This window comes from Rhinoraja longicauda, chromosome 20 (genome assembly GCF_053455715.1).
Source record: "Rhinoraja longicauda isolate Sanriku21f chromosome 20, sRhiLon1.1, whole genome shotgun sequence".
Taxonomy (NCBI): domain Eukaryota; kingdom Metazoa; phylum Chordata; class Chondrichthyes; order Rajiformes; family Arhynchobatidae; genus Rhinoraja; species Rhinoraja longicauda.
Genome location: NC_135972.1, coordinates 28541619 through 28568842, shown reverse-complemented (window position 1 = coordinate 28568842; position 27224 = coordinate 28541619). Strand labels below are relative to the sequence as shown.

Here is a 27224-nt window from a genome sequence, read left to right as displayed (position 1 = left end):
ACACAACTTTGGTCCTCTTGTTGATAAACAGCAATAAAAGTTTCCAAAGGTGATGGAAAGACTGGAGGAAAGACCAGGTGCTGAGAGCTCTTTTATACCTGCATTAAGGAGGCATTTAAACACACCTGAGCGATTACAAACACCTGCGAAGCCATGTGCCACAAACATCATGGTGCCCTGAAATGGGGGACTATGTATAAACACAGTTGCAATTTCTACATGGTGAAACCAAAATGTATGAAAATACCCTTGAATAAAATCTGACAATGTGCACTTTAACCACATGTGATTTTTTTCTATTACAAATCTCAAATTGTGGAGTACAGAGGCAAATAAATAAATGGGTCTTTGTCCCAAACATTATGGAGGGCACTGTTACTACAGATACTTGAATTTGAGCACCATGAAAAGTTAGATCTTTTGTGGAGAAAAATAAATGCAACAAATAAGACATTAAAAAAACCTCTTAATAACTAACCCGTCCTCCAGAATTCCAAGAAGTTACTTATTACATGGCAAGGAGCAACTTTTGTAAAACTGAAATGGGCTTAAATAGTAGCATTGTATTTACAACAAAAAGTTAAATTTCTGAATTGCTCTACTCAATTACCTCATTACATTAATGAATTCAGGTAACTGCACATTAAGGAAAAATAGCATCATCCATTTTTACTGACTTGACACTTCATGCTGCTTTCACAATTCTTTATGTCCCCAAATATGTGATACAGCAACTTTTTAAAACCCCTTCTAAAGTAGGTCCCACAATGCAATTACATGACTTGTGTTGCAGGTAATTTACAGGCCAGCCACAGTGAATGTAGGAAATATCAAGCAGCTAAAATTATAACATGCAGTTTTCAACATTTTTAAAATATAAACCATGAATTTTAATTAAGAAATGAACAAAATGAATATTGTAGCTTGCATATGTAAAATGCTTGTTTTCTGGTATTTTAGCTTTAAGGCAGCAAAACATTGGTGCACAATTCATATTCAATATTATTTTCATTACAGTCATTCTTAACTTTGAAGGAGTAGCATTGTCACACAGGAAAACAGTTCCTTAACAAGCATTCAATCAGGCTTAAAGTGTACATAAGTATTAGATTGAAACAATTAATTGTTACCATATTACAGAAAACTTGAAAATGATCTGTAAACTGGTATCGATCCCGCAAGGGAGACAAATCTTCTACGGGGCTAAAATTGAAAAGGGTGAATAACTGGCCGGCAGACTTAAGGAATAATAGGCAGCAAATTAACAGCCAAATGTGACAATATGAAAAGACACTATAGATTTCATTGTTATCATTTCCCTTCACTGTGGGTAATTTAATTTAAACCTTTAAATCTCGTGCAACCAAGCCAAGTAAGCAGAAGCAATCAAATCCAGAACCCAATTTCCTGAAATGTCCTGCAACAGAACCCTTAAAAAAAGGTAATTTAGGTGGCACCATTCAATTTTGATGTAAACTATTATTGAAAGTATGTTAATACTCAAGAGTATTGAATAATTAGATACCATGAATTTAGTAAAATGGAATACCTTAAAGTGAAAAGAACCCACAAACTTGAATGACTATGAATGCAACTCAAATAAGGAAAATATTTTTTTTGCTTTCACGATGTTAATTGCACTCTGCAGAGTGCAAAAGATAATTACAACTTAGAACATATAGAACATTACAACAAAATTTCATAAAAGATTGATTAATGTGACTATGATGTACAAGTGAAGTAATAATAATTTACATATGAGCAATACATTCAAGCAGCCTTCACCAATGTGGCTTTTTAAAGATTATGCCAGAAAAAAAATCCAAGCAGGGATTGTGATTATGGTATGATCAGTAACACTACACTCACCAACTTCAACAGAAAAAAGGTTTGATCAACTCTGCACCATTCATAGACAATTCATAATATGACACTTTTATATGCAGCGTTGTGTTAAGTGAGGGACTAATATCTCCGATAAAAACAGCATTATCAAGAATCTTATTACAGAATCTCTTCAGAAGTTCTAACAAGAGAGTTAAGAGTGTCAAGAGTTTTGTCATATGCCCCGAAACGGAACAATTAATTTCTTACTTGTAAATTCTTACTGGCAGAAATACTGCTGTCTAGATTTGCAAAATCTCTCAAAAAGGGTACTTTACTCATCAATTTCTACCAACAGGACTAGCAAAATCAGTTGGGTAGCCCAAGATTGCATTTAGTTTTCATTTAAATCTTTTAGCTCAACTCCCAATAAAGTTACCCACCCTCAAAAAACCCAGAGGTATTCCACAAATGCATCAGTTTACCTGTAGGATAAAATTGTACATCCTCCTGCATCCATCCTTTTAAAATACTCGAGAATAAGATTTAATTGGAATGCTATTGACAAAAACAGTAAACTTGGAGAGTTGCAGACTGCAAAACAGCATTAAACAAAAAGGTTTCCTGTTATTCAATATTTTTAATGCAAGTCAATTTGTTTCAAAAATAACAAAACTCCCAAATGCATCATTTTTCAGGCATTAATGAGTGCCACAAAGATGAACAAGGAATTTGTCACAAAGCTCCTGGAAAAGTTATTGACTGGTTGCTAGGATACACAGGATAACTAGATCTCATTTTCTTTTCCCATCCATGTGTATTTCAGACCACAAGCTTCAAAAATGGTTGCCCTAGAATTTATGAATGGACCATTATACATACTATCCATAGATTTAGTTAGAATACCAAACAATACAGCATAGGAACAGAGCATCAGCCCACAATGTCGTCCAAACATAATGCCAAGATATACCAATCTCATCTGCCTCAAAATGAACGATGTCCCTCCATTCCCAGCATATCCATTTGTATATCTAAAAGCCTCTTAAATGTCACTATCATATCTGCCTCATTACCACTTCTGGCATCACGTTTCAGGCACCCGTCACTCTGTAAAAACAAAAATTCGAATTGCACATCTCCTATAAACTTTGCCCCTCACACCCCAACAGCTTTCCCCATGAGTTTTAGACACCTCTACCATGCGAAAAGGGTTCCGCCTAGTCTATCTATGCTTCATGACTTTATATATTTCTATCAGATGTCGCCTCAATCTCTGGTGTTCTAGACAAAACAATCCACGCATCTCCAACCTCTCCTTGTAGCAAATACTCCCTAAAACAGGCAGTATTCTGGTAAACCTCTTCTGCACTCTCTCCAAAGCTTCTACATCCTTCTCGTAATGGGAGACCAGAAGTGCACGCAATACTTCAAATGTGACCTAGCTTAAAAAACTTTATTCCTGAGGTGAACTTGTTTAAAAATCTATACCTCAAAACCTGAAGTTTTTATTTGGGGAAAGAACTCAAATTGTAAAAAATCAAAGATCACAATTGCAGAAAAAATTAAAATGCAACTCAAATGATTTTAAAATTCACAGATCAACTCATCATACTTTACACCACAAAACTAGACTTCAGATAACAGAATTACTTCTATCCGATGCATTCCTGCAATTTAATTAATTTGATCTGCAAGGTTTACTTTAGAAATGTTTAAGGACTGAGTGGTATGAGGGCAGTGGCCAAGAGGGAGGTCAGAGAACCATTTGCAGCTAGCATGGAGGCCAGATTCCCCAGGAACAGTAGTCTTTAAGATGATCTGGCCCAGATCAGAAGAGACCTAATACTGTAGAAACATGCAACATTGTAATTAATGTAGGACCATCTTTAGGAATCCCATGGAACATTGTTTTCCGATTGCAATTGTTCCCCACTGGGAGCGAGGCCAATGAAAGTGAGCAGTACTACATTTATGTACAGCAACTTGTGCAGAACCCACATCTATTTGTTGGAAATGGCACTGAAGACAAAATGAACGGCAATAATGTAAAAGTAAATAAAACCCATTATTTGAATTTATACATAAATCACCATGTTGCCCAATCTGTTGTGTAATTTGAAATTCTGAAAGATAACAGGTTGCAATGTATAACACAAAATTAAGTTACAACAGGAATAGAATGTGTGAATCAATACCCAAACGAGATTTCTTTTTAAAAAAGAACGCAACACTGACCTATAAAAGTGTAAACATAATTAGCAATCAGAATATAAGACAATTCATAGCTTCGTAAACACTTACCAAAGTTCAGTGCTAAACAGCTCGTGACTTTACACACGTTTCTATTTGAAAACCACTGTATAAAAATAACTTCATATATCTGTTTTAGAAAAAGGTAGAGAAATAAAAATTACTTTGCCCAGTTACAAATGAAACCAACCCACCTTTTTTTAACGATGACGATACTCCCGTTCTCTGTCCCGCTCTCTGTCTCTATCTCGTTCACGATCACGATGCCTTTCCCGCTCCCTGCTTCGTTCACGGTAATAATCATCATGCCGTTCACGACTTCGTGAGCGTTCTTTGTGGCGTCTGCTTTTCTCTCTTGATCTGCTGTGGTCCCTCTCTCGTGATCGCTCACGTTTTCTAAAAGACATTTATTTACTCTTTAATGGCAACGGTTTCAACGAATTGGTATTTCAGCCATTAACATTACTGAACAACCAACAAACTATATTCCCCCAAGGTAAAAATTCTGCAATAACCATATAACAACTACAGCACGGAAACAGGCCCGTTCGGCCCTTCCAGTCCACGCCGACCACTCTCCCTGACCTAGTCTCATCTACCTGCACTCAGACCATAACCCTCTAATCCCCTCCTATCCATATACCTATCCAATTTACTCTTAAATAATAAAATCGAGCCAGCCTCCACCACTTCCACCGGAAGCCCATTCCATACAGCCACCACCCTTGGAGTAAAGAAGTTACCCCTCATGTTACCCCTAAACTTTTGTCCCTCAATTCTGAAGCTATGTCCCCTTGTTGGAATCTTCCCCACTCTCAAAGGGAAAAGCCTACCCACGTCAACTCTGTCCGTCCCTCTCAAAATTTTAAAAACCTCTATCAAGTCCCCCCTCAACCTTCTACGCTCCAAAGAATAAAGACCCAACCTGTTCAACCTCTCTCTGTAGCTTAAGTGCTGAAACCCAGGTAACATTCTAGTAAATCTCCTCTGTACCCTCTCCATTTTGTCGACATCTTTCCTATAATTTGGCGACCAGAACTGCACACCATACTCCAGATTCAGCCTCACCAATGCCCTGTACAATTTCAACATCACATCCCAACTTCTATACTCGATGCTCTGATTTATAAAGGCAAGCATACCAAATGCCTTCTTCACCACCCTATCCACATGAGATTCCACCTTCAGGGAACAATGCACAGTTATTCCCAGATCCCTCTGTTCCACTGCATTCCTCAATTCCCTACCATTTACCCTGTACTTCCTATTTTGATTTGTCCTACCAAAATGCAGCACCTCACACTTATCAGCATTAAACTCCATCTGCCATCTTTCAGCCCACCCTTCCAAAAGGCCCAAGTCTCTCTGTAGACTTTGAAACTCTACTTCATTACTAACTACACCACCTATCTTAGTATCATCTGCATATTTACTAATCCAATTTGCCACACCATCATCCAGATCATTAATGTAAATGACAAACAGTGGACCCAACACAGATCCCTAGGGCACTCCACTAGACACTGGCCTCCAACCTGACATACAATTGTCAACCATTACCCTCTGGTATCTCCCATTCAGCCATTGTTGAATCCATCTTGCAACCTCACTATTAATACCCAACGATTTAACCTTCTTAATCAACCTTCCAATCTTAGCATTCCAACCTGAAATAATTAACATTTGCTTTATGCTAATTGGCTTATCCCTTATCCTGTGTCTAAGTCCCTTGATCTACATTGCAGCTAGAGAAAACAGCCTCTCAGGTTCAGTGTAGATTCACCCGACTCATCAGAACAGAAAAGATAATCTTGAAACCAGTTTCAAATTAATTTGCTCCTGTGGGGACTTCAGGCAGGAGTATAACAAGAGAAATGTAATGCTTTTCATTTTGCACTCTTTTCTGTTTAGTCAAAAGAGGACAATATCTTAAATTCAGCTAAGAGCTAAATTAGTTGAAGACAGTCAAAACAAGTTTCTGAAAGTTCAAATAGAACAGTTATACAAATCATGACAAAAGGCACCTGAAACTGACCCATATTAACCCCCATTTAGTCAGATTGATAATCATGATGCACCTCTGCAATTGTCTTAAGATGAATTCCTCACATCGACAAATATTTTTAACCAAAAATAATTTCTATGCTGGAAAATGCTACCGACCTCATAGGATACAGATAAAGTATATGAATGAATGCAACTGGTCTAACTGAAGTTATTGTAAATACAGAAGAGAGTAAACAATTGCAATAAGACCTCATGACCACAGCTAAACAGCGACAGGGAGACCATTAAACTTATTCCCCCCCCCCCAACAAAATCAATGCAGCAAAAGCAATTTCATTTTTGTGCTCAAAAAGAAAAGCAAATCGACCAATGACTCGTCAATTAGCAATTTTCGTTAATGCTCCCTCTCGACATCTGCCTTGTTGTAAAGCAAAGCAAGCAAACTTTCTCCATGAAAAACCATTCCACCCAACTTTAGGCAAGCTTTGATCTACATAGTGATAACTTTGACAAATTATATATTGCCTTTCACTTATGTGACAAAGTGCATTCATATTATTAACCTAAACTAGTATCAAGATAATAAGATATTCTCTATTCTGGTGGGTCAATTGCATGTGCTCCAAACTTTGATAAAGATGGAAAATTACAACCTACCTTGACCCAGAGCCATAGGATTTTGATTCTATCCCATGAAGACAATCTTGCAGTGAACTTATGAGAACTTTGCAACGATCATCAGCAGATACTTTAGACTGCTTAATCAAAGAAATTGCAGTAACCAGAGTTTCAATAGCGCTTCCATAGTCACCTACAATTGAAACAAAAAAAACCAATTAGACCATTAGAATTGTTCAGATTTTTAAATTAATGATCCAGAATTTGCAATAAGAATACCAGTGAAGCTTTCAGCACTGTTATAAATGGGGCACCAACATTCAACTATCTTCTCAAGAACAAAATATAACAGTTAAATGAGGAAATCTAGACAGGAGCTTTATTGCAGTCTTTGCCAAGGCAAAAATTGGAAAATCCAAATGCATGCAAAACTTAGCATTTTACTCGACGGAAAAATGCAATTGATTTTTATAAAACAGATCATACTAATGCAAGAACTTAGCCAACCTCAAAAGATTCATTCTGCATGGAGTTTAGTTTATAATGTGCAAGCTTTACACCGAATGTGTCGTAATCTTTTATTGCGCAATGTTTAAAATCTAGTTTTTCCTTCCAGGCAAATGATCAGAAATATTTAACGTGTTTTGTTGATCTAATTGATAACAACAGCACTGCTAGATGCAAAATACATGATATATAGGATACACAACAATAACATGTCAGGAAAGGTGAAAACATTTCAAAACGCAGTGAAGCTTTGTGGCCGTATGTGAGATGAATGGCAATTTCTATTGCTTCGCCGCTGACTGGATATAGTGGTCAGCAATTTCATATACAATAACCCCTCACAATGATGGACCATGGGAGGGAGGGGGGGGAAGGTGGTGTCCATATTTGCCAGTTGTCCACAATGAACCAGTGAGGGGAGGTAAAGCTTAACCCAAGGCCAGGAGGGATAGAATGCAGCATTGGGAGGGTTAAACAAGTGGGAATTCACAGGCCGGGAAGCCGCAGAGCCCCTAGCCCCACAAGCGGTGCGCCGGGGAGGGGCCCAGTGCTCTCTCTGCCCCCATGACCGGCAGCACAACACGTGACGTCAGCTCATTGGGTAACCTGGCAAAAGTGGAGCGGTGGTGCAACAGGAGCCTCGCTCCGCCTGTGTAGAGGTCCTTTATCGCGATGGTTATACAGTAGTTGACCCATTCTCACAATTTAAAATGCCTTTCAATTGCAGGCCATTCTTGTTCCACTTCCAATTTTGTAAACTGCCCCGTAAAATTAGCCTCATTTCTGGTCTGGTAATGGCTCAATTGTGAAAGGTGGGCCAAGATGTTCCAAATTACAAATGGAAGCAGTTTAATTTCATTAACAGACTAATTATATGTTTTCACCAATTAATGTTGAACGACAATAATGTAGTGGGTGCGGTCACCGCGGTAATCAGGCCAGACGCCAGGTGAGTAGTTAATGTACTTTATTACCAAAGGCACCAAACACCGCACTCAAGAACTCGTGAGTCGACACACCCAAACCCTTTATAGTCCCAGACCACCTGACCCAAGGGGACTGACCCAGGAAGTGACCTAATCCCTCCCGTCCACTGAGTGCCGAGTGGAATGACCAAGGGAGTGGCCTAGCCCCCGGGCGCCGCCACATGACCCCCCCCCCCCCAAGAACCGAAGGCACGAAACGGACAGGGGGACGGACGAAACGGCCAGCCCGTGTGCGCGCCACGGCGGGCGCAGGAACCGGAACCACCCCGCCAGGGGAAGGCACCCGCGGGAACTCCGGGGGTAAGGGCCGGGACGGGGGACGACCCCGAGGGCGAGGCTGACACAGTAGAACCGGCTGGCTAATGTCCACATGCGCCGGCTTCAGCCGCGAAAGAGAGACCGTCTCAGGACGACCCCCCCCATGTCCAACACGAAGGTGGCAGAGCCCCGCTCCAGCACTTTGAACGGTCCCTCATAAGGCCGCTGAAGGGGTGGCCAGTGGGCATCCCGACGCAGGAAAACAAAAGGACAGTCCTGCAGGGCGGAAGGGACATGTGACCGCACCGAACCGTGGCGAGACGTCGGCACTGGCGCCAGCGAGCCCACCGTCTCCCGAAGTCGTTGCAGGGCGGCCGAGGGCTGTTCTGCCTGACCCTGGACGGAGGGAACGAACTCCCCGGGCACCGTCAACGGAGCCCCGTACACCAATTCCGCCGAGGAGGTGGCCAAGTCCTCCTTGGGGGCGGTGCGGACACCCAGTAAAACCCACGGCAACGCGTCAACCCAGTCCGGGCCAACGAGCTGGGCCTTCAGAGCGGCCTTGAGCTGGCGGTGGAAACGCTCCACCAGGCCGTTCGCCTGCGGATGGTACGCTGTGGTGCGGTGCAGGTTAACCCCCAGCAGTTGGGCCATGGATGACCACAGCTCGGAGGTGAATTGTGGCCCCCTGTCGGACGTAATGTCGAGCGGAACCCCAAATCTGGCAATCCAATTTGCCGCCAAGGCACGGGCACAAGTAGAGGCACACGTGTCCGGCAGTGGAACTGCCTCCAGCCACCGCGTGAAACGGTCCACCATTGTCAGGAGGTAGGTGAAACCCCGAGAAGGCGGCAGCGGCCCCACGATGTCCACATGGATGTGGTCAAAACGGTGGCGAGGGAAGGGGAACTCCTGGAGCGGCGCACGCACATGCCGCTGTACCTTTGCAGTTTGGCACGGGATGCAGATGCACGCCCAATGCCCAACCTGCTTGCGTAACCCGTGCCAAACGAAACGGGAAGCCACGAGGGTCGTCGTCGCCCGAATGGAAGGGTGGGACAGCCCATGGAGCACCTCGAACACCCAGCGTCGTCAGGCAACAGGCACGATTGGGCGTGGCTGCCCGGTGGACACATCGCAAAGCAGCGTCGCGCCCCCAGTGCCACAGGGAACGTCCTCCAACCCGAGGCCCGAAATGGCGGTACGGTAGGCGGACATCTCATTATCGGACAACTGGGCCGCCGCCAGGGCTGAGTAGTCGATTCCATCGGCCACTTGCAGGACGGCGTGGACCGCGGGTCGAGACAAGGCGTCGGCCACCCGGTTGTCTTTACCCCCGATGAAACGGATGGAGGTAGTGTATTCCGAGATGTAAGCCAGCTGCCGCTGCTGGCGAGCTGACCACGGGTCGGAAACCTTGGCGAAAGCAAAGGTGAGGGGCTTGTGGTCCGTGTACGCGGTGAAAGTCCGCCCCTCGAGAAAATAGCGGAAGTGGCGGACCGCAAGGTAAAGGGCAAGGAGCTCGCGGTCAAAAGCACTGTAGTTCCGCTGTGCGCCGCTGAGGTGCCAACTGAAGAAAGCGAGAGGCTTCCAACACCCATCCGTGTGCTGTTCGAGCACCGCCCCAACCGCTACTTCCGAAGCGTCGACCGTCAGGCTGGTTGGTGCATCAGCCCGTGGATGCACGAGCATCGTGGCCGCAGCCAGGGCTTCCTTGGCGTGTTGGAACGCCGCCACCGCATCGTCGGTCCATTCGACCTCCCTGCGCTTGCCCGCCATGAGGTGGAACAGCGGGCGCATGATCCGGGCTGCGGACCGCACAAATCGGTGGTAAAAGGCCACCATTCCCACGAACTCCTGGAGGCCCTTCACGGTGGTCGGGCGTGGAAACTGGCGCACCGCGTCCACCTTGTTCGGGAGCAGCAGCGCCCCGTGCGTGGTCACGTGGTGGCCCAGGAATTCGATGGTTGCCACCCCGAAACGGCATTTGGTGATGTTGATGGCCAGCCCATGATCGCTAAGGCGTTGGCATAGCTGGCGGAGATGGGCAAAATGCTCCTGTCTCGAGCGGCTCGCCACCAAAATGTCGTCCAGGTATACGAAAACGAATTCCAGGCCACGGCACACGCAGTCCATAAGCCGCTGAAAGGCTTGCGCAGCGTTCTTGAGTCCGAACGGCATGCGGAGGAATTCGAATAGGCCAAATGGCGTCACGATTGCCGTCTTGGGAACGTCGTCGGGGTGGACTGGAATCTGGTTATAACCACGCACCAGGTCGACCTTGGAAAATACCGTGGCGCCAGCCAGGTGTGCATTAAAATCCTGGATGTGAGGGACCGGATACCTGTCGGCGATTGTGGCATCGTTAAGCCGGCGGTAATCCCCGCAAGGACGCCAACCGCCGTCTGCCTTGGGGACCATATGGAGCGGGGACGCCCTCGGGCTGTCTGAACGGCGCACGATCCTCAGTGACTCCATAAGGCGGTACTCCTCCCGAGCGAGACGGAGCTTGTCCGGTGGAAGACGCCGCGCCCGGGCGTACAAGGGCGGGCCAGTAGTGGTTATATGGTGCACCACCCCATGCTTCGGGGCGGCGGAGTGGAACCGGGGGTCCAGAATATCGGGGAATTCGGCCAGAATTCGTGAGAACGCGGCGTCCACGGACGACAGGGGCCCATCAGGACGCACGACCGGGTCACCCAAGCGGAGGAAAATGGGCTGCAGAGTGACAGTGTGCACTAAACGCTGCCGCTTAACGTCCACGAGCAGGGGAATCTGCCCGTAGGAAATCCGCACCCAGCAGTGGCTGGGACACATCCGCGATCACGAATGGCCACGAGAAGCTGCTCGCCCCGAAGTTAAGGGAGATCGTGCGCACACCATATGATCGGATTGAGGTCCCGTTGGCTGCTGCGAGGAGGGGACCGCGGTTGCCACTCTGGAGGTCAGCATGCGAAGGGGGAACAACACTCACCTCCGCCCCAGTGTCCACAAGGAAACGGGCCCCGGAGCGGCGGTCCCATGCAAACACACGATAATCTGGCCGGCCGCCGAAGCAATCACTGACGGCCGGCCTCTGCGTTTCCCGGGAACGAACTGGGCTGCCGGCATTGACGGGCCGAAGGGCCCCACCGCCGATGGAAGTAGCACCAGCCCCCTCTGCTGGCTTCCGTGAAAACGGGCGGCTGTGCGGGCCGATCCGACCACCAGCGACCTCCGGTGGCGTATGGAGGAACTGCCGGCAGGCTGCGCGCGACCCCCGGGTCCGACCACCAGCGACCTCCGGTGGCGGGTGGGGGAACTGCAGGCGGGCCGTGCGGAAAAAGACGCGCCGCCGGCTGGGTGAGCTGCTGAAGCCGGATACCGTCGGGAAGGCTGTCGGGGAGCGGTAGTAATGCGGGCGATCGAGGCTCCTACCTGCGGTTGGTCGTCGGCCGTCGGATGGACTTCCAACGCGTCGAGGGCCAGGTGACGGGCCATCATGAGCTCATCGGCGCGCCTGCCCAATGCCTGCATGTTGGGGAACGGGTCGTGGAGGAGCTGCTGGCGGAGGTCGGACGGCAGCAGCATCAGGAAAACATGTTTAAAGAGGAAACCGGGCTCGTAGTCGCCCAGCAGTGCCAGCAAGTCGGCCAGTAGTACCGACGGGCGGCGGTCACCCAGGCCCGGCATTCGGAGGATCCGGGTTGCCCGCTCGGCCTCGCAGAGGCCGAACTGCTGACGGAGGAAGGCTGTAAGGGCCACGTACTTATCAGTCGCCGGGGGGTCGCGGAGGAAGGGTCGGACCAGGCGCACGGTGGCCGGGTCGAGGGCACTGACCACGTGAAAGTACTTAGTGGCGTCGGCAGTTATGCCCCGCAGGGCGAACTGTGCCTCGGCCTGGTCAAACCAGAAGTCAGGGTCCTCGGTCCACAATGGAGGCAGCCACACCGACACGGCGTGGATAGCGGCGCGGGCGGCAGGGTCCAGAGGCGGCTGACTGGAAGAGTCGGGTAGTAGCGGGTTGTGGTCCATCGCGACTTGCGAGGGAAAGTCGGGGTCACCAGTGTAGTGGGTGCGGTCACCGCGGTAATCAGGCCAGACGCCAGGTGAGTAGTTAATGTACTTTATTACCAAAGGCACCAAACACCGCACTCAAGAACTCGTGAGTCGACACACCCAAACCCTTTATAGTCCCAGACCACCTGACCCAAGGGGACTGACCCAGGAAGTGACCTAATCCCTCCCGTCCACTGAGTGCCGAGTGGAATGACCAAGGGAGTGGCTTAGCCCCCGGGTGCCGCCACAATAATATATATATCTTTAAATTGGAGAATGACTATGGCAATTTAGTTTGCCACATGCCATCTCAAGACCTGCTAGATCAAACATACCCAAACATAGTTTAATCACTCCAAAGCACAATGAAGATTATGTTTCCTTTCATCTGAATGTGTCCACTTAAACAGAATAACAATTCAATGCAAGTTCACACATTCATCCATCCAGGTGAAATAGCCAGCATTCATCACATTTTAGTACATCATATATTGATTTCAATGTTGATTTGTTTTAGAACAATGGAGTGAAGGCAAGAAAAAGCAAGCTGTTTCAATTTACCAGCACTAGCATCTGACACAGCCCTTGATATTGCACTGCTGGAAATTGCTCTGTTTCGATTCATGATTTCCTCAAATTCTGCTTCACTGAGTGGAGTCCTTGAAGAATCCATGTCTCTGTTTCCAAAAGGAATAATGCAAACAAAAGACAAAATGTATTCATCTCTTTAAGAACAGCTACAAAACTCTTAATAACCTAACCTGACATGGGACATATTATAAACATCTCTCACTTTAAAAACATTGAGGTGAACTGCTTCATATTCATCTAATCAAATTCTGATAATTTGCTCTCTTGCTCAAAAATAATGAAATGACAATGCAAAAGTTAAGAGGACGATGAGTTTCTATTCATCCATTAATTACTGAATATCAACTCCACTTGTGTGACAACGCCACTTCCTGCATAAATTGTCCTCGTTGCTGAGCCACCAGGTTCGAATACAGTACAATCATTTTCTTGAGATCTGATTCTTGTTGTCTAGATATTTTCTAATGTTAAATGCAACAATACTGTTTGAAGGAAGGTGCTTCTTGCCACTTCTTGCGACATAATTCAGATTATACATTCAATACACTACCAAAGGTCTGTAGAAAGATGAAGGAAGGTCAGAAGGGTCCCACCCCAAAACGTCACCTATCCATGTTCTCCAGAGATGCTACCTGACCCGCTAAGTTACTCCAGCACTCATTTTGTAAAACCAAAAAAAGTCTATTAGTTTTATCAGCTAGGCATTTTCTCTTAAAATCAAACTAACTTTGCCTTCAGTTTATATGGTAAGAGAACAGTAATTCTCCTCTCCTTTAAAACACTAGAATTTCTAATTGGTGAAAGGCAGCCACAGTTAGGAGCCAAATAACGCAAGGAGAGTCAAGCTGAGCTGAAATGAAAACTACATCTGCTGGAATAGAAATGATAACATATTCATGAATGCATTTGCATCATGTATTTTGTCTCAAAATGGAGCTGAAGCCATTAATTAACTTCAAGAGTTACCCACAAATGCATGTTTGAACTAAATGGCTTGATACACAAACTTGTACTCAAAATCTAATTGTCTTTTCCCTTTCTAATACTTCTCATCTCAATTAAACTTTGATACATTTACCCCCCCCCCTCCCCCATTAAAGCATACCCAATACTTACCTGCCAGCAGGTCCATAGTCTCCTCGGTCATATGGTGGGGGGCGTCCATATGGATCCGATGGAGGAGGCCCACGACTGTCAGATGAAGGAATTACATTATTGGCCGGTGGTGGGAAGAAAGCAGGATTTACATGAGGCGCTGGAGGTGGTGCACCTGGAGGGGGCCCAGGAAGATGTGGAGGTGGAGCAATATTAATAGGAGGACCAAGTGGGCCTGGTGGACGTGGGGGAAAAGGACCAGGTGGTGGTGGAGGTCCTTGTTGAGGAGGAGGGGGGCCTGGAGGAGGACCATAGCCTGGAACAGGTGGAGGAGGACCAGGAGGGAGCGGTCCCATTGGCGGCTGCCCAAACGGTTGTCCTGGAAACAGAACTGGAGGTGGAGGGCGATCACCACGATTTGGTGGTCCACCTAATGGAGGAGGAAGACCTTGTCCAGGTGGAGGCGGACCTGGTGGGCCTGGTGGGCCTGGTGGACCAGGAGGTGGCCGTGGTGGACCTTGCCCTGAAATAAGAAAGCAATGCCATTACATTCAAAGAATGGTATTAAATCTATATTAAAATAAGATGGCCGTTTAACTTACTTAAATTAAATAATTACCATTGAAATTTTATTGGAAATTTATATATATTCACTTTTCCAATAAAGTTCTTGCATGGCATTTAATCTCAGTAAACATAAGTTGAACAGAGACAAGGAGTTGCAGACGCAGGTTTACGAAGAAAGACACAAAAGTGTTGAGTAACTCAGTTGGTCAGGCAGCATCTCTTGAGAACTTGGATTGGTCACATTTTGGTCAGGACCCTTCTTCAGAGGAGCTATAGGGACAGGTGTTTCATCTCCTACAGTTGCAGGGCAAAGTTCCAAGAGAGAAGGTGGTTTGGGTGGAAAGGAGATGAAATGAGTAAACCAAGGAATTGCGGAAGCAGTGGTCTCTGCGGAAGGTAGGGAGTGGGTGGATGTGACTTGTGATGGGATCAAGTTGAAGGTGGTGGGAACAGTGTGTTGGATGCGAGGCTGGTGGATTGAAAGGACCAGAGGAATACCAAATATTGTTGCTTTTTTTTTATCCCTGTAAGCAATTCCATTAAAATGTGATTAAGCAGCAATAATGCTGATTTAATTTCAGCCCAGAAAATAATGATTTAAATTTATTTTGTAGGATGTGGGTGCCAGTGCTCGTCTTCCCCACCACCACTACTCTGAATTGGCCAAGCAAAATCAAAGGCATTTCAAAAATTATTATATTGGTGGATCTGTGGTCAGATAGTGGATAGTTTACTTCCTTGAATAACATTTATACACAGTTGGTGACAATGAATGACTTGAATTTAAGTTCTCTCAATAATATGAGTTTCAAACTCATGCCTGCAAATCAACAATCCAGACCTCTAGATGGTCATCCAATAACTTAATCTCTAACCACTATATCATTACACCGCCAACATTTACATTTTCTCTAAATTGTATAAAAAGGGGTGAAGGGTTAGTCAAATTAAACAAATCATACTAAAATCATACCCAAACAGAAAACATTGGAAATATTCATCAGATGAAGTGTCTAGCACCGGAAATGCTAACTTTTTTTTCTTCGCACAGATGCTGCCTGATCTCTTAAGTGTTCCCAACATTTCCTGCTTTTATTTCAGGTTTGAAGCACTTGTAACTTAATTTTTTTTCTCCCAAAGGAACCAGATGCACAGTGGCACAGCTGCTGCCTCACATCGCCTGAGACCCAGGTTCCATCCTGATCTCGGGTACTGTGTGGAGTTTGCATGTTCTCGCTGTGGTTTCATCCAACATCCTAAAGATGTGCTGATTTCATAGGTTAATTGGTCTCTATAAATTGCCCCCAATATGAATGGGGTGCATGTGTGATTATATAGAATTAGTGTTTACTTGAGATCAATAGCCGGCATGAACTCGATCAAAGGGCCTATTTTCATGCTGTATCTTTCAATCCAGTCTTAGACATTCCTCATTTCTATAGCTCAGGAATGCTGACAATTGGATCAAGTCAGTTATTATGGTGTTTACTAATTTACCAGTAGAAATGGAAGAATCAAATCAACCAGACATTAATCGGGCAAATTTTTTAACTGAGCAACATAAACGAGATGCTTCAATAAGTCCAATTAGTTCATTACACCAATATACAAGTGCTTCTGCAACAAATCTGAAAAAGAGAAAATGCTGAAAGTACTCTATGACAGGCAGCATCCATGGAGACAAAAATAGTTCATACGAATTAATAAAGAGCATCAATGTGAAGCATTTTTTACCTCTCTCCATGGATGCTACTTGCCCTCCCGGGTATTTCCAGTATTTTCTAATTTCATCTGCAGTGTGGAAAATAAGTGGGTGGTGACAAAGTGAAATACATTAACATATGCATGTAATTGATATACTTGACACATTTAACATGGAGACAGATCAATAGGTTAACTAGTGGGGAAATGAGATACGAAAACATCAGTAAGCAGTATTTAGAGCAGGTGAAAGTTAAATATCAAACTGATCTGTAGGTCCAAATTGCTTGCTTTCACATTGGATAATGTGCAAATCTGTCATATGTGAAGAAAACAAAAATTCCAAAAAAATCTGGATATTAAATAACATGTGACACGTTTACTGCAGTCTGCCCAAAGTGTAAGTAAATAATAATATTTACTTTGATATTCGCCAGGGAAAGGAGGCGGTCCTCCTGGTCCAGAAGGTCCTGGGAATCTGTCCCCTCCAGGGCCAGAGGGTGGAAAGCGACCGCGTCCCCTTCCACTTTGTGAAAATGCTAAGCGACTGTTCGCTCCTGGAGGCCCAGCCTTGCCCTCACCAGACATTTGACCAGACTGAGTAGCTGTAAGAAAAAACACTAACGATTTGTACTTAAACATAGAATTTAAAGAGGAGTACCATAAGTAGTTAATATTTTCCCCAATATATCATATATCATATATATACAGCCGGAAACAGGCCTTTTCGGCCCTCCAAGTCCGTGCCGCCCAGTGATCCCCTTACATTAACACTATCCTACACCCACTAGGGACAATTTTTACATTTACCCAGCCAATTAACCTACATACCTGTACGTCTTTGGAGTGTGGGAGGAAACCGAAGATCTCGGAGAAAACCCACGCAGGTCACGGGGAGAACGTACAAACTCCTTACTAATAGCAAATTCAAATAATCTAGAAAACTGCTGCCTAACCCTATAAATGCCCTTCTGTAAAGTTAAGAGTATCTGGGAACACCCTGCAGACAGACAGTGGCAAAAATCTATGCATGGAAGTAGATTTAACATAAATGACTGTTTACCCAGAAAAAAAACGATTTATGTATGGAACAACAAGTTTTCACCTAGACATGGTTATTTTATAAATCTGTTTGCAGAAAATCAGAAACATTAAAAAATCATTTGACTCGCTAATTTATAACTGGTCAAAACAAGTGCTGTCATACATCAGGCATAGATAGTACAGTATAGAAGTACTTAATTTAACATTTCAGGAGTTTAACATCTAATAACAGAGATTTCTGTATAAAAGTGCTCAGTTGCAGTATTCAGAAGCTTGACAAATGTTATCAAGCAATCCAAGTAGAAAACATTATATTCCATATAACACAGAATAACCAAATATACAATGTGACCGTCTCAATATGCCAATCAATAAATTTCTCTGTACATATTTATATATTCTTACATTTCCGAGACTGCATTTCAAATTGACTCAGTGACTGTTTATTGCAGGGTGTGACAATAGGATTCTGTCCATGCATATCTCGTTTAGGAAGCATATCCATCAGTTTTTTGGATGAACTTTCAGATCCCACACAAATAAGTGCAAATCTGGTTAAAAACAAAAAGATAGATAAAAACATGCTTATCGCATGTTTGTCGGATTAATAACTATTAGTATTTTACAAACATCCAATGACAATGCAGACATTAAATATTTGACAAATCTATAAAGTTAACCAATGTTTGTTAATTGAATTTTCCTGTTCACTTAAGATTGTCATTACCACAGATTTCTGATGAACATTTACTATATAAACTCTAATCACAAAATGCTGGAGTAACTCAGCAGGTCAGGTAGCATCTCAGGAGAGAAGGAATGGGTAACGTTTCGGGTCTAGGCCCTTCTTCAGACTGATGTCAGGGGGCGGGACAAAGGAAGGATATAGGTGGAGACAGGAAGATAGAGGGAGAACTGGGAAGGGGAAGAGAGGGACAGAGGAACTATCTAAAGTTGGAGAAGTCAATGTTCATACCGCTGGGCTGCAAGCTGCTCAAGCAAAATATGAGGTGCTGTTCCTCCAATTTCCGGTGGGCCTCACTATGGCACTGGAGGAGGCCCATGACAGAAAGGTCATTGGCTTTAAAATTTTTATAAACTTTAAAAAGGTCATTGACAAAAACATTGACTTCTCCAACTTTAGATAATTCCGTCTCTCTCTTCCCCTCCCCCTTCCCAGTTCTCTCTATCTTCCTGTCTTCACCTATATTCTTCCTTTGTCCCATCCCGACATCAGTCTGAAGGGTCTCGACCCGAAACGTCACCCATTCCTTCTCTCCTGAGATGCTGCCTGACCTGCTGAGTTACTCCAGCATTTTGTGAATAAATACCTTTGATTTATACCAGCATCTGCAGTTATTTTCTTACACTATATAAAGTCTAAATTACTTGCATTTTAATCAGTTACTGCCAATTATTTGACCATATAAGCTATTATTTTAAAACTCAAAAGAATTTTCATTGCTGACTACACTTAGCCAGCATAAATTCATGTGCTCTCACCCTTTAGACTGCCCATTAGCTCGATTTTCAAAAAACTTTATCTCCAGAACATCAGAAATGCCCATTGAATGCAGAGCTTCAGTCAAATCCTCATCTGTGGTCCACTGTAACCAAAGTACAGGAAAAAAATTATCTTGAGAACACTTAGTGCCATTATTTATGAATGAGATGCTTGGTAACTAAACATGGAGGGATGACATTAACTTTGAATTTATATAAATATAGTTTTAATATATATGCCAAATACAATCAAAGCTTTGCAAATGAACTCATTAAAATTTTGCTTTTAAACAGATAGGATATTTTGTGACCACAAAATGGGACTCTAGAATTGTGTTGCCAGGGTCGAGGCTGCCTATGAGCAGCCGGAGAACATTCTCAAGGCGGTGAGGGAGCCATCTGAAGTCGTATACATTGGCACAAATAACCGAGGGAATAACCTAAAAGGGGTGAGTTCCTGCAAAAAGAAAATAGGAAGCAAGACCTCTAGAGTAAAAAACAGTGCTGGAGAAACAAAGTGAAGAAATCTTTCAGCACATTTGTTTTTGCAGACAAGGAATCCTGGGCATGTCACCTCTAGGGTAGTAAATAAATAAACTAGCAGATAGATAAATAAATATCAGGGATGGGGGCTGAAATGCAATGATAGTCATGTGGTCAAGGAAACCTAAAGAATCCACATCAGAGAAAAACAATGGGAATAACTTCCTTTAGCAGATGGAATTAGCTTTTACATTCAGATCACTGGCATGATTCTTTGCCGTGGAAGTAATAGTTCATTACCTGACAGAGTTTACCAATCTATTTATTTTCTGAAACAGAAATTTGTTTATTTCAAATAATTGGCATCACAGCTTCAAAAAGGACATTAGCAAAAGCAAGATGCAATTGTATAATAACATTAGAATCAAAATAGAAACATGTATCCATGCTTACCCAAGTTAGATTTCCAATATACAGAGCTATTCTCTTGCCCGTATAGGTATAAACAATATTTGGACCCAATGAGTTGGACGTTTTGCCGCCATCCTCTGAGCCAGATTGTGGTATACTATCCATGTAATCACGATCCTCTGGTGCATCTCCATTATTGGCAGATGGTGATATGACATCATCATATAGATCTATCTGATCATGCCCACTGTACTCAGTCTCCTAGGTAAGAACATAATGAGAGTTTGCAACATTGTTACTCATGTTTATTGATAGCAACAGTCATGATTAACTTAAAAGTTCAACATGCATACAGATATAATTTGTTCTGCTAGAATGAAGCAGCACTTTCAGCAAGGAAGCATACCCAAAAGATAATGCCATGCCAAAAACAAAGACGAGCACGGTGGCGCAGTGGTAGAGTTGCTGCCTTACAGCGCTTGCAGCACCGGAGACCCGGGTTCGATCCCGACTACGGGTGTTGTATGTACGGAGTTTGAACGTTTTTCCCGTGGCCTGCGTGGGTTTTCTCCGAGATCTTCGGTTTCCTCCCACACTCCAAAGACGTACAGGGTTTGTAGGTTAATTGGATTGGGTTTGTATACTTGGTGTAAGTGTAAATTGTCCCTGGTGTTTGTAGGCTTGTGTTAATGTGTGGGGATCGCTGGTCGGTGTGGACGCGGTGGGCCGAAGGGCCTGTTTCAGCGCTGTATCTCTAAACTAAACGCCACAGCACAATAAGTAGGTGTGAATACCAAGATATTAAAGCTTGTCATTATGGGCCACACAATACAAGCTGTACTTTTAAAAAAATCATTATTGGTAAATGGGCACTGGCGAGGACAGCATTCATTATCCAATTGTAATTTGAATGTTCCCAAAAAGGGATTAACTGTGAAATTTCCTTATTAAATTTGCCTACAGTAGAATTTCTAGAAGACTAATAGCAACATACCACATCACAACTTGAAATCTATCTCTCTTTAACGGGTCCAAATGTTACAGGAGTAATAGAGGAAAAAACTAAGAGAGGAGGGGTATGCACTTTTTTTTAATTAGAGAGAACATCGGGCAATTCTTGGGATATTCCATGGGGTCAGTTCAGTAAGGCTATACGACTGGAATTGAGATTGTACTATAGGCTGCCCCCTGGTCAATAGGAATTACAGGTGTTCCTCAGCTTACGATAGGGTTCCGTTCCGAGAAACTCATTGGAAACCGAAAATATTGCAAGTAGAAATGCATTTAAAACGCGTGATCACGTGGCCGGAAGCGAGCTGCGACTCGCTATGGGTCGCTGCCGTTTGCACCATCGCAAAGTCGAACTATTGCAAGTCGAAACATCATAAGGCGGGGGAGCACCTGTACAGGAGGAAATATGTAGGGAGATCACAGATAGCTGCAAGAAAGTGTTATAACAATAGGAATTGTAACTTTCCAAATATCAACTAGGTGGCACAGTGCCACGGGCATGGATGTGATGGTATTCGTCAAGTGTGTTAAGGAAAGTTTTCTCAACCAATATGTGGATGGTCGACTATAGGAGTTGGGACATCATGCTGCAGCTGCTCAAGATGTTGTCAAGGCCACAATTAGTGTATTCTGCATTGTTTTGGTCACCCTGGTGGAGGAAGGATGTCATTAAACTTGAAAGGTTTAAAAAGTAATTTTGGTATATACTAGGTCTTGAGGATTTGAGCAATAAAGAGACTGGATCTTTTATCACTGAGCATAAGAGGCGAGGGATGACCGGAGAGGTATATAAAATCATGAGGGGAAAACATAAGGCTAACAGCCAATCTTTTCCCCACAATAGGGGAGTCAAAACTTAAAAATTGGATTATGGTGAGGAAAAAGATTTAAAAGGGGCCCGGGGGCAACATTTTCCAGAAGGTGGTGCATAGATGAAACAAGTTGCACAGGATGTGGTAGCGGTGGGTACAGTTACAACATTTAAAATATGCTTTGGTGCATGGATAGAAAAGATTTGGAAGGATATGAGCCAGACAACTGGGACTAGCTTGTTTAAACTACTTGTTTGGTATGAAAGAGTTGGACTGAGGACTTATTTCCATGTTGTATAGCTCTACGGCTCTATTATTAACCGTACCACTGGAAATAGACAATAGATGCATTCAGCCATTCAGCCCTTCGTGCCAGCACCACCATTCAATGTGATCATGGTTGATCATTCACAATCAGTACCCCGTTCCTGCCTTCTCCCCATACCCCCTGACTCCGCTATCATTAAGAGCTCTATCTAGCTCTCTCTTGAAAGCATCCACTGCTTTCTGAGGCAGAGAATTCCACAGATTTACAACTCTCTGACTGAAAAAGTTTTTCCTCATCTCCGTTCTAAATGGAAACAGCTTATACTATAGATAGCTACATGATTTGAAACCTTAACAAATCTCATCCTACCCTTAACGCCAAAGATAAAAAACTCAACTTATCCATTATTTTCACATAATTGCAATTACTTATTTGTAAAACCATTCTGGTTTCCTGCTTTCAAAATTTCTGGAAGATATGAAATAGAATCAAGCTTGCATTCCTTATTGATTTAATGTCACCTTACTTTTAAATGTTATGCTTTTGATTATATCCAGGATTCATTATGCTTTATCAAGTACGTGCCAATTTAACTGTCATTTCACCATCTCTGGTTTCGTTCATGTTATATATGTAATAGGCTAACAGCAGCAAAGATTTTGCTCATAAACAGAATTTGTACCTTATCAGAGCTGCCAAAGTAGAATGTTATTGTTACAGGAAGGGTAGCACAGTGGCACAACTAGTAGAGCCTCTGCCTCACAGCGCCAGAGACTTGGGTTCAACGCTGACCGCGAGGTTGCACATTCTCCCTGTGACGGAGTGGGTTTCTTCTTGGTGCTCTGATTTCCTCCCGTATCCCAAAGGCACATGGGTTGGTAGGTTAATCAACTATTGTAAATTACCCCCAATAGGTAAAAAGGTGATAGAATCTCAGAGATATATGGAAACGTTTATAACAAATCAGATTAAATGCATAATTAGTGACAACAGGTGGTTGGTAGTCAGAATTGTCTCTGTGGGCTGTTTCTGTGCCCTTTCTCTTTGACTATACATCAAGTAACAAATTTAACTTCAAAATGACATTCACTTGGAACACCAGAAGCAACATTGAATCAAAAATAAGTCACGAGACATACAGTTCATTGTGTCTACATCAATAGAAAAAAAGTTCAATCCCACCTTCCAGCACAATTCATTCCCAGTGGACGAAAGAACTGCAGATGCTGGTTTAAATTGGACGTAGTCTGAAGAAGGGTCTCGACCCGAAACGTCACCCATTCATTCTCTCCAGAGATGCTGCCTGTCCCGCTGAGTTACTCAGCATTTTGTGTCTACCTACAATTCATTCCCCTCTGAACCAAATTATTTATCCACTTTATATTTTAAATACCCTCCCTCCTCAAGTGTGACATCAGCATTATGTCACTCTTTCAACCTCCCATAACATATACATTAAGAACTTGTTATCATTCTGGTATTTAACATGCCTGCTTTCCTTAATTTTGCTACTTATGTACTTAATCATTTGAATTTTCTTTTGACTTCATGTCAGCATTTTTAATGAACACTCTTTCTTCCCCCACTTCCTTGCTCTGAGGCTTTCTACAGTATTAAGCTCCCAGCATCCGACACAAACATCCCTTTCTGTTTTATCTTGCCCTCAGTACACCTTGCCATACTTTATTCTTGATAAACGACAATGGTGATTACACTTGTATTGGAAGCCTTACATTTGAGGTCACCGATCGATTTCGTAAACAATCAGAACAATTATAATTAGTTATTACTTTAACTCCCTATGAAACGTTTAGCTGAATTGACAAACAAATTTTCACCACACCAGGCAGGAGATATACCATAGGGTATACCATAGTTTAAACAACTAATTCAGCCAGACACTTAAATGGAGTCAGAAAGCACGACAATAGACAATAGACAATAGGTGCAGGAGTAGGCCATTCAGCCCTTCGAGCCAACACCGCCATTCAATGCGATCATGGCTGATCACTCTCAATCAGTACCCCGTTCCTGCCTTCTCCCCATACCCCCTCACTCCGCTATCCTTACTCCACGACATTGGAACAGTGTGTAAAAACAGTGATAGAGGAAGTCAGCAGGACAGGCAGCTTATGTGGTGGTGGACATGGACAGATGACGTTTTGAGTTGTGATCTTTCTTTACACAGGCAATGAAATAATTTTTCTGAAGTTTGTCATTAAAAGCACAAAACAGAAGATGTGCCATGAACAGGTGCACTCTAATGGTCAATGAGAAATATAACCACAAGGTATTAATGTTTCACATATAACAAAATGCAAAAAAGTTCAATTTTCAAACAGCACTGTGTTCTCTATTACCCCCTAAAACCTTTAAAAATTCAATATTTATTTCTACTGGTCAATTTCCTGCTCCGCTACAAAAAAAATACTGATTATCTTTACTCTTTCAATCCTGGTCTTCAATATTCTGACAGAGTAATGTTCAATTTGAATGCACTCAAAGAACTTTCAGAATGTGTAGGAAGGAACTGCAGATGCTGTTTTAAACCGAAGATAGACACAAAATGCTGAAGTAACTCAGCAGGACAGGCAGCATCTCTGGAGAGAAGGAATTGGTGACGTTTCAGGTCAAGACCCTTCACCCAACTGAAAAGCATCCAGTTCATTAATGTGTTTCTAACATTTGAAATAAATTCAACTTTGAAAAGGTTAAGTTTGACAAAATCCCAAAGTAAAACATAATTATGGATTCAGTCAATTGTGCACCATGTTCCAGTTCACCATGAATTTATACTATATTTACATTAAAATGCCAAATCAAGGATTAACATTGGACATTGCTTGTGGCAATTAACTGGAGATTCAATCTCGGGTCATCCCAAAATACTCATACGACCACTTTATCAGAAACGAAAACAAACGAAAACAGTTGATATCTATTGGTCATGTTGCCAAAGCATGCGGCGGAGGAGCAAGAGGGAGGGGCCAATTTGTACCATTTGCAAGGACAATCGTGGAGTTGGACACAATTGTCACATTTTTGAAACAATTGACAATTTCGAAAACCAACATAAATCAATGAACTTACAGACAATGAAATGTAATGCTGAACTACATTGATGAGCAACATCAAGTTCACCCTAATATCAAACGTGAATGTGGCGCATAATATAGGGGGATACGCATTTTTTTTAAATGGCAATTCAATTTATTCCACTTCGATATTTAAAATAAAAAAAGTTTTCACCCTACGTGTGTGTTCCACCGAGGGTTTGGACGAGCACTGTGCTTTGAGTGAAGATACGCAATCACTGGCCGCCTCCCGCTCACCGCCGCCATGTTCTCATGTTTTGTTCTCTCAAAGATACGCTTTGAGTGCGCGGTATACGGAGACGAAGCAAAACCAGGCAAGGAAATTGAACCCGCGATTATTTTAAAAAAAAAGACAAACAGACGCTAAAAACGGCCGCCTGGCAGAAACATTAACCCGTTCCCCGAAGTTTCAACCTTCCACACATCGCTGGGCGGGAAGCCAAGCGCCTAGGCCTTGCTGCTGGGGAGAAGAGGGTTCGCATAGACCAGCTCGGGGCTCAGATTTATTAGTAAAAGGGTTGGATGAGCACCTCCGCTGTATGGTGCACAAACCACCAGCGGCTATGCGGCAACAGCCCGGGCCCATCGCTCGGGGGTCAAGGCAGCCAGCTCCATTTTAACCCCGCTCCTCCTTCCCACCACCTCCTCTGAGGCGATCGGAGACCAGAAGGACGCCCCGTCGCGTCGTCTCTCCGGCTGCTCCCGAATGGGAGTCGAGCCGCTCCGATCGCATGGCTGGGCTCGACCGCCGTTACCTGATTGAACTCCTCGCCGACATCCGCGTAGATGTCGATGTGATCCACACCGTCGGCCATTTCGCCGCGTCTCTGCGCTCGAGCGGCCGTTTGAAGGGCCGCCGCGCCACTTCCGGAAACAGCGCCGCACACTCCCGCCGGCCGCGCTCGGAACTGCAGCCTGCCACCGCCGGACTCATGGAGACACGAGCAACTGCAGAAGCTGGTATCTTGAGGGGGAATGCAAGAGAAACAGGACTAAGCCAGGAGTAAGTATTTAACCAAATCTCACTTTATTATTCGTACATATATTTCTCCGAATTGCATGAACTCTAACTTGAAGAAGGGTCCCGACCCGAAACGACACCTATCCATGTTCTCCAGTGATTCTGCCCGACCTGCTGAGTTACTCCAGCACTTTGTGTCTTTTTTGTCAACCATCGATACAGTTCATTGTATCTACTCTAACCAATCTCCTGTTTAGGACAATTTCGAAGGTCTTCTGTAAATTGAAATGCACATACCCACTTGTTTCCTCTTCCCCGACTCTACTAGACATTCAATTTATTTTCAAGATCCAATCTGTAACTGCTCGTGAACCACCTGTCTTGACCATTGCTGTGCTTCTGGTGGAAGTTGCTCCTGCCAGCTTTTACCCATATCATTTTACTGCCCAAGGATTCAGACCCAATAACAATGAAGGATCAGCAATTTTGTGAGTTTTCTTTCAAATTTTATTTAGCTCTCTTTATTAATTCCTTGCTTATCCTTTGCTGTATCCTAACTCTCAGGCTGACTGCTTATTCTGACTAATTTACATTTTTTCCCATAGTTTAATGATGTCTTAAATTTTTCAGCAATCCATGGTTGTACCACTTTTCCTGTTATCATTTTGTCTTACTTCAAGATATACCATATGGACATCCTGTAGATTTGTTTATTTTTTATACTCACCATTTAACCGTGTCCTCTTTGTGAACACATAATTGTCAGCAAAATCATATAAGATGTTGTTGGAAGCAATATCAAATAACACTTGCACCCGGAGTCTGCTAACCTCAAAGCTGCAGGCTTAATCCCCTTTTCTATTCTCTTTATAACTATGTCTGTGTGACTAAGCACAGCTCCAATGCCATCTATAAATTCACCGATGATACCACCAGGTCAAATCACCAGGACATGATGAGTCAGCTTACAGGAGAGATATGGAACACCTGATTAAAAAGTGCTGCAACAACAACTTTCACTCAACATTAACAAGACTAAGAAACTGATCGTTGACTTCTGAAAGGGGAAGTTGGGAGACCCTGTGCCAGTTTTCATTGGTGGGTCGGTGGTGGAGAGAATTAGCAGTTTCAAATTCCTTTGCATTAACATCTTGGATGACCTGTGGAATCATGAAGAAGGCATGTTAGTTC

General features: G+C 43.6%; 1 protein-coding gene across 3 annotated transcripts in view; it reads right to left on the bottom strand.

Annotated features, from left to right (window-relative positions):
* Positions 1-25942, bottom strand: part of cpsf6 (cleavage and polyadenylation specific factor 6) — a 37176-nt gene extending 11234 nt beyond the window's left edge. For 2 of the 3 annotated variants that reach the window (XM_078417309.1, XM_078417308.1), the window contains exons 1-10: positions 25828-25942; positions 19929-20147; positions 18993-19096; positions 17895-18040; positions 16868-17050; positions 16479-16535; positions 14199-14700; positions 13053-13168; positions 6742-6895; positions 4272-4473 (exon numbers count right to left, since the gene is read on the bottom strand). In XM_078417309.1, the coding sequence (XP_078273435.1) occupies positions 4278-4473; positions 6742-6895; positions 13053-13168; positions 14199-14700; positions 16479-16535; positions 16868-17050; positions 17895-18040; positions 18993-19096; positions 19929-20147; positions 25828-25887 (1737 nt within the window). In that variant the 5' untranslated portion in view covers positions 25888-25942 and the 3' untranslated portion in view covers positions 4272-4277. The remainder of the gene's footprint in view (positions 1-4271; positions 4474-6741; positions 6896-13052; positions 13169-14198; positions 14701-16478; positions 16536-16867; positions 17051-17894; positions 18041-18992; positions 19097-19928; positions 20148-25827) is intronic. The other variant, XM_078417310.1, reaches the window with a different exon arrangement.
* Positions 25943-27224: the final 1282 nt, after the last annotated feature.